Raw genomic sequence first — 8,216 nt, forward strand, 5'->3', positions numbered from 1 at the left:
AAAGATATTTGTAGTTATGTGGGCCTCAGTTTCTTAGAGTAAGGACATCCCAAAATTGTTTCCCATGGAGTCTGATGTAAATTCATGGGTTTTACTTACTCCATGAGTGCTCAGTCAGTGCCCCAGAGCTCTGTGACTCCGTGGGCACAAAGATGTGCTTAAGGTAAGTGCTGCCTGCCATTCTGGAGAGGAAACCTGCAGAAATACATGCCAAAAGAGCAGCTTGGCTTGAGCCTGCTCTGTGTGGCCCAGCAGCTCATGATCAGCTCAGAGCTGAGGTGGGTAAGCTACTGTTTCCCCAGTGTGGCCTGGGCAGACGTGCTCACCCAGAGTCTGTACTTCACTGGGGCTCAGTGTAAAAGTCTCCTTCATCAACCTTCTTCCCAGCAGCTGAACCTCTCCCTGCTCTCTCTTGCCTCTCCAGTTGCCATCAGTTCTCCAGAAACAGAGCTTGTTCCAGGTTTCCCCACCAGAGCTGGTATTTGAGAACTTCGTCACTCAGGAGGTCTCTGAAATGGTATTGTCTCTCGTAAATAAGGACAAGGTAAGTGCTGGGACATGGAGCTTTAAGACTGTGCTGAGAGAGGAGAGTGGTGTCATTCCCATAGTGTACAGCAAAGCAAGTTATCTGCTGCAGCACATCCAGAAGAAAATGTCTCAGCGCCTTTGTCCTGCAAGATGGTGGAAATCTTCCTGTGCAGGGAATTCTTGCCTGATTTTGGGAATGCATTGATGGTATCTATCCCAAAGGAGTTTCCTTCTCTTGAAAGCGCTGGACTGATAGGAATGTTGAGGGCTGTACAGCTTGTACCTGCTCTCATGCTTTGCCTTGAGTGTATACCACATCCTGTGTCTCCTTGGCTAATCTTGGCTCCTGGTAGGAATCTCTGTCTCTCTCAGCCTGTTTGGCTCCCTTTGTGCAGCTCACCATCAAGGCTCAGAGGCTGAGTCTTCTCCACTTGATGCTGCAATCACTTATCATTAATGGCATTGGCAGTGCAGGAAAAGTGTTCTGAAACAGCCCTGGAATCAGATTTGTGCAGCAGAAGCAGCAGGAGGCCTTTAGGTGCCACTTCAGGTTCTTGCTAAGCTTCATCCGGCTCTGCTCAGATTTTCCAAATGCAATGTGGTGCTCTGCTTTCCCTTTGGAGAACCACAGCACATCCAAAGCCATGTGCGCCTGGAGGTTTTCAGCTTCACTTGAAGAAATGGTGATTGTTTTGCAGTTTCCCAAGAGAGTTGAGAGCAAAAAACTTGAACAATGTCAGCAGTTGTGTTCCACTGTAAAGAGGAAAACTGAGACCATTTGAATTTCAGTCAGGGAAACATTTTCTCAAATGAGGCTTGTGCCAAGAGTGGGCTTGTGGGAAGAGACAGGAGGATCTCAAAATCATCTGGTTTAGACTTTTTGAGAGCATTTTGGTGCTCAGGCTCGACATCTATGTGCTAGAAAACGCATGTTTGCTGTGTCTGTGTATTCCAGAGGGCAGAACCTGTCAGGAATGCCCAGCAGCCCAGCTTGCCTGCATAGGCAGCAAGAACCCCTGGAGAGCCAAGACTGGCTTTTGATACTGGAACCACACTGTGAGTCAGTGCTGGTCATGTTCCTCCAGGCAGAAAATGCCTTGGAAGCCCATAGTCGATAGGCACAGCCTGTGTTTCTGTCACCTTTGGCAAGCTGACTGCTCTCATCGTTTTGTGATTCTTCCTTGCTGCTTTACTGCCCATTTAAATTCTCTTTGTCATCTCCTTGGTTTAGGGGTTGTCTTGCTGTGTTCCTTCTTTTGCTTTTCACGTTTGCTTTTATTCCCAGTAAGGCCACAGTGTTTGGTCTCCTCTCTTGCTGATCTGCCCACATGACTGTATCCCCAGAAGTGCCCTGCCCAAACCTGATCTGCTAGCAGGGAATTTCTTCCTTCCCCCAGGATAATGTGCTGTTTTGCTTTCAGGCAGCACATTCCCCCTTTGGAACACGACTGTATGGCTGTGTGTGGGCACATGCCAGCAGGTTTTTTTGGCCTTGTTGAATATGCAGATGACTTGGTTCAGGTGCTCTGTCTCCATCCTGCTGGTGCTGACCTGCTTGGCCCTTCCTTCCCACCAGGCATTGCCCTACTGCCCCTGGCCAAAATGCTGGGTGCAGACAGAAGGGATTCAAGTTGACCCCTGTGAATTATGTGCCTTTACCGCCACAGCTTTGGAAAAGGGGTCACCAGGGCATGGACATTTCTCCTCTCGTCCTGTTTCCACCAGTTGCATGATCATTGTTTCATGTCTTTCCTGCAGTTTCCTCGGCCGGTGAAGGTCTCCATGGAGAGATCACCTCATTTTGAGCTGATGTGCCCCAATGATGTGTTCCACATCGTGCCACCAGGCACATCTTCCCCTTTGCGCATCCGCTTCACCCCCGACGAGATGAAGGTGAGACTGGAGGAGCCAAACCTCAGAATTATCTCCAAAGCCACTGTTTTCCCTGCACTCTGGCAACGGCCCATTCCATGCTGTGGGCTTGGCTCCAGGCTGTGGGCAGGCAGCCTGCAGCCACTCACACCTTGGCATGTGGTGTCAGGCACTGCACGCAGGCCTGACAGGCTCTGCCTCCTCTCCTTGCACATTGCTCAGCATTCCCGAGGGAAGATGGACGGGGAACAGTATGAAAATGACAGAGGGGTGTGTAGCCGTGGAAAGGGGTTTTAACCCTTTAAGTGCGGCGCAAATAAGATGCACAGCTACATGGTGGTCTGTCATGACAGAAAGAAAGAGACAAGTTTATTCAGAAACACACTTGGTTTTATAGCATGACTCGCAACCCCAAGAGTAGAGAAAAGGTGATTGGTTCAGAGAGAAGACACCCCATGCTTAGGGCCTGGTCACGTACCCCAACAGGTGTTCTATCTTGTTCTTAATTCCTTTTTATTTTGACCAAATTATCACCCTGGGAGAAATTCTCCCTAGCCTTGAGCTGGACCAGCTCATTGGCTGAGAACAGAGCTGAAAAGCTCTAGCCTGGAGTATTTTTCAGGCTGTAATTTTCTTACTTTCTCAATATGTGTCCCACAAGGGGTGTTGATGGATGTTCGGCCATCTCTAGGTACAGTGGAAAGGGTTTAATTATTATGGAAAACACTAGAGGAACAAAGAGGTCAGAGAGCTTTCCTCCTTCCTGACTGGCAACTGCTTGCCTGCCTCACCCTGGGCTGGAGCAAAGATGGTGCTTTTGCACAGCCTCTGTTCTCCAGCCTTGCAGTTGTGCTGTCCCAGAGCCCAACTGACCACGACACAGCTGCAAGGCCAGGGCAGAGGATGTGCTGTGCCCGTGAGCCCAGCCTGGCACAGGCACACTGGGCTCTAGGGGCCCTTAGCCAGCAGGAGGTTGGTGAGCTGCAGGGGACTTGGCCACCTGCTTGAAAGAGCTCGTGTAGGGCAGGTACAACCTGCAGGCAGATCTGTGAGCCCAGAGCCTGTGGCAGTGACACTGCTGTGGCTCTGTGTTCATGCCTGTCACTGTGGTTCCTCTGTCAACTGGCACCCATTCTGTGCCAAAGGAGCTTTTATGTGGAGGTTTGAATACCAGTGCTGAGGCCCTGGCAAGTCAGATCTCAGTGCTGTGATCTGGAGGCTTTTTCATGCAGAAGGCTTTAGGACTTGGCATCATGGAAGGCAGGAAGCCTTGCAGGGAAACAAAGAGAGACTCTTTCCAACAGCATCCCACTACCTCTTAGCACTGTTCTTCTCCTGACTTGGTTGGAGAGGCAAAGTTAGAGTGGAGTTCTGAGCCAAGTGATGTTTTTACACCAGGTCAGAGGTGCTTTGGGTGCAGCTGTTTTCTCATCTTCCTTTTGCTGCTTAGAGTCAGTTTAACACTTTGTCCTATTCTCAAACAGCAGGAATAGAAGCCCAAAGAGGAACGTCCTGTGTTCCCTAGCTCCATGTTCCTTAGAAGGGACTTAGGAATTATTTAACATCATTAAAATTTAGAGCAAAAATTGTGGTGGCCTAGGGCAGTTCTTTGTATGACCCAAGTGACACAAGAGCTTAATGCCACCGAGACAGGTTTTGCAAAGTGCACTGGTGCCTTTCAAATGTGACATATTAGTAGAACTTAGTCTTCATTTTGGGGTGGAATAGGTGAATTGATGCCCTTAAAGGGTTATAGGAAATGGGTTTTTTTCTGCCATGGGGATGCACTAAATGCCCTGTGCTGAGCTAGTTTCTTTTCCTGCAGAATTATTGCCACGAGCTCGTCTGCCTCACTGCAAGGGAACGGATAGTTGTGCCAATTCGGGCCATTGGTGCCCGAGCTATCCTGGACTTCCCTGACCAGCTGGACTTCTCGGAGTGCCCAGTCAAGTACAGCACCCGGAAGACTCTGCTGGTTCACAACATCGGGAACCTGGCAGCTGATTACCAGCTGAGCACCCAGAGGTGAGGCAGCTCATCTGTCCTTGTGCAAAACCCCTTTGGGAGACAACAGAGCTGGTCAAGAGCAACAAAAGGAACCGGAGCATCGGAGCTGCTGCCCTGCAGCCCTGGCTGGAAATGGGCAGGACATGTGGGGCAATTTGCTCTTGCTTCCCGTGTTTTATGCAGGATGCAGCCTTTGAGCTTTCTCTGTCCCAGATTTCCTGCAGGCTGCTGGAACATGTTAGTAGCTGGCTTGCACCTTCCTGGGCACAAGCAGCTTCTGAAATGGTTACTCCCCACTGTCAGCCAAATAGACCCATTCTCTGGGAGGCCACAGGCACGTGGCTTTCCAGTGGTCCCAAGATGAGCTATGTTTGGGCAGCCGGTGCAGGTCCTGGGACTTAAAGCTGATCTGATTTCCCTTGTCAGCTGAGGACATCAGTGACCTCTTCTGTTCTATGACAAACCTTTGAAAGCCAGTTGAAAATTTCAAAGGGATGATTTAAATCTCTGAATAAGGTCTTTCCCCCTTTCTTTGAGATTTCTTTTTAAATACTCCGAAGTTCCTGTGTTTCTGCTGCTTTTTCATTTTGGTTTGTGTTAAATGTTTGCCAAGAGATCCTGAATTCTTCATTGGCAACTTTCATAAAGGGCGAGCTCCTCTAATGCCTGTCAATATACCACATGCCCATAGGTACATGCACAGGTGTATAGGAAATAGGAGACATTTAGTGAATATGTGAAAAGCAATTGGGCTGATTTAGAAGACAGAAGTATAGAATAACTTTGTCTGGAGGGGAACCTCTGGAAATCATCTGAGCAGACACACTGCTCAAAGCAAGACCAGTGTCTGGGGATTGCAAGGTGCCATTGGGAGATCTGGACCTGTCTTTAGATGCCATACAAGAAAACAAGCATGCAAATGGTCCTAGTTAAAAAGAGAAGAAAACCCATTCAACCTATTGAAACCCCCTCCATATCTCCATACCTTATCTTTTCTGACTGTCAGGTGCAGTAGTGATTCATTGATAGGGTAGATCTAACAGGATGAGAACAATCTTAAAGAACAGCTCACAACTAACAGATAAAAGGCCAAAATTTAGCCTGCCAGCCCCAACCAAATGGTTTTCATTTGGTTATTACAGTGTCAGGGATGTCTCCTTCACAGCCCTTCTATGTGTGGGCTCAGGGAACAGCTTAGTGATGTTGGCTGAAAATCAGAGGAGTGAAGTTTAACTGTAGAGCTTGTGTGCTTGGGTCTTGGGGAGCCAGGTCTATGTGAGAGATGGCTGCTACAGCAGTAATAGAGGAGTCTGGTGGGTACAGCCCGGGGTGGGATGTAGAAGTTGCAGGGGCTGATTTGCACTCAGTTTTTCAGTCCTGACAACTGAGTCCTGAATTTGGCTGGATCCTCTTCTCCTGATAATTTGAAAGTAAGAAGATACTTTCTTTCTCAGACAACCCCTGAAGTCACCTCCAGGATTGTTATTCCCATTCTGCCATTTGAGGGCAGGCTCAATCTGGCTCTGGGGCCGCTGGGGCTTTGTCTTTCTTGCCCTCTCTCCAAAGTCTCTCGTCCAGCACATAAACATTGCTGGCCCAAGGCCTCTCCATCAGCCAGTAGCAATGTTCTCACTAGTGGTAATGGGAACAGGTCAGGCCCATAACTGCAGCCATAGGTCCTTAATGAGCAGAACCTGAAGCAAGTTCATCAGCTGTCACTATTGGCATGAGTAAAGTTCAGCTTGCCAGATGTTCTCTTTATTTTTGCATGTGATGCATTCATCACCAAACTCCCAGAACACACTCTTAAGTGACAGATTGATCACCAGCAAATCACCAAGGCCAGGAACTTCTGTTTCCTCAGTGGGGCTGTAGAAGAGCACCAAGCCCAGCAGCTGCTGGGCAGAAGCACATTTCACCTGAGCTGTCCCTGAGCATCAAAGCACAGAGTCTTGTGTTTGTCAGGCTCAAGAGCTCTTTACCTGGTGACCAATCCTAATTGCTCCTGCTAAATCCAAAGTGCACCAACACATTTACATAATTATTTCCAACACATTGCACAGTTTCTCTGGTGGGCCAAGCGAACTGTTACCAGCCTGGATGGCAACCCAGAGTCCCAGACTGCATTGCTGGTAAATACACAGAAACCTCCTGTTCTGCTTCTTTGATGTGCTCCTGGCAGAGTATGGGGGAGATGAGGTCGTTTTATCCCACAGGATCTTCTGAGGGCTGGATCTCCTCACAAGTGGGTCAGTAGCTGTTTCTGATCCCGTCTGTTCTGTCTGTCTTCTGTTGACTGTCATCTGTTTGCTCCCCGCTTGCCCAAGTGAGCTGAAGTGACCTGCACTGCAGAAGGAGTACCATCCCCAGATGTCCCCCTGAGTCCTGATCCCTGTCTTTGTGTTGCAGTCCTTTCTCCGTGGTTCCAGCCAGGGGAACTCTGGGCGCCGGTGACACCATGCAGGTGACAGTGGAATTTCACCCGCTGACTATTGGTGACCATTCCGCGTCCCTGGCAGTGTGCTGCAACACAGGTGAGTGCTGGGCCCTGCACAGGGCACAGGACAGTTCTCCACATCACTCCCTGTTGTCACATCTTCCTCAATTCCCTCTAGATGTTCCAGCTTTCCAGCAATGTTTCCAGCAATCCCCTCCCCTGTTCCAGCTTTACCCTAAAGAAAACTAAGAACTCACTGGTGTTTAGGGGGTTGATAAAGTGGATCCCCTCTAACAGGGCTAAGATTTTTGGAATCCTGTTTTGCTGGCAGTTGCTGAGTGGAGGAAGGAGGAACCCTGATTCTCTACTATCGTGTGGCTATGCCTGGGAGAAGTTTGATTTTATTGCTGAGCAGTGCTGTATGTGAGGTGTGAGGTCTCCAGCAGACCCTCTCCAATGCAATGTATTTCTTGCACACCTCTGTCCCGTATGCTGCTTCTCCATTGGCTTGTCACAGACCCTTTTTCTATGTTGCCCTCTACACATATATTTAGTTTCTGTCTAATAACATTTTCAGGCCCTCAAGTTCCTGTTTGGTGACAAATCAGGACAAATCTTTCCTCGTCCCCATTTCCCAGGCCATTCATGCTGTTGCGGACCTCTCAGATCTATCTCCCATTTGATTTCTAGACTGAGGAATCCCATTCAATCTTCATATAGAAGCTGCTCGGTTCTTATTAATATTTCCTTTGTCTCTTTTTTATTTCATTTTAAATGCTCCAGCTTAGGTTTTGAGATCAGAACAATATAAAGTATTTCAAGACTGATGTGGCTGTGGGTTTGGACAGGGAGATGATGATGGTGTTCATTTTGTAGTGGTTTGTCACATTGCAGAGCCGGGCTGGTTGTGTTTCCTTGCCTGTGTCCCCTCCTTCGGTGGGCTGTCACTTCACTTGTTCCTCTGGGCCTCTTTTTTCTGCCCACATGCCCCCAGGCATATTTGCTTGTCAGCAACAAAGGATCCAAGGGATCTGGAGAGACAGGAGTCTCGTGGGGTACCCAAGGGACACCCTGGGCAAGGCAGGACTGAACAGGGCTCCTCAGCGTCACCTGAAGGACTTTGATGCAGAAATCCCAGTGATCTGAGTGGGTCACCTGAGCACATCTGACCAATCTCACTGTACCTACTGTCAGCTTGGGGCCAAATCTCTACAAACACACTCAGAAATAAGGTGTTTAGGGAGGTGCCCAGGACATCCTCACGCCGTACACACAGAGCTGTCAGGATGTGACAAATGTACTGATCCATGGAACTGCTAATACAGCTAAAAGCTGTGACACTTTCTAGTGCAACCTGTTGTTTGCTCTGCTC

General features: G+C 48.8%; 1 protein-coding gene across 1 annotated transcript; it reads left to right on the top strand.

Annotated features, from left to right (window-relative positions):
* Positions 1–207: 207 nt before the first annotated feature.
* LOC148222313 (axonemal central pair apparatus protein HYDIN-like) lies at positions 208–7,990 on the top strand. Its single transcript, XM_088172227.1, has 6 exons — positions 208–282; positions 425–544; positions 2,287–2,421; positions 4,226–4,425; positions 6,817–6,941; positions 7,839–7,990. The coding sequence occupies exons 1-6, from the start codon at positions 208–210 to the stop codon at positions 7,988–7,990; spliced, it is 807 nt and encodes a 268-aa protein (XP_088028353.1).
* Positions 7,991–8,216: the final 226 nt, after the last annotated feature.

Source organism: Sturnus vulgaris, chromosome 12, assembly GCF_052056855.1.
Source record: "Sturnus vulgaris isolate bStuVul1 chromosome 12, bStuVul1.hap1, whole genome shotgun sequence".
NCBI classification, from domain to species: domain Eukaryota; kingdom Metazoa; phylum Chordata; class Aves; order Passeriformes; family Sturnidae; genus Sturnus; species Sturnus vulgaris.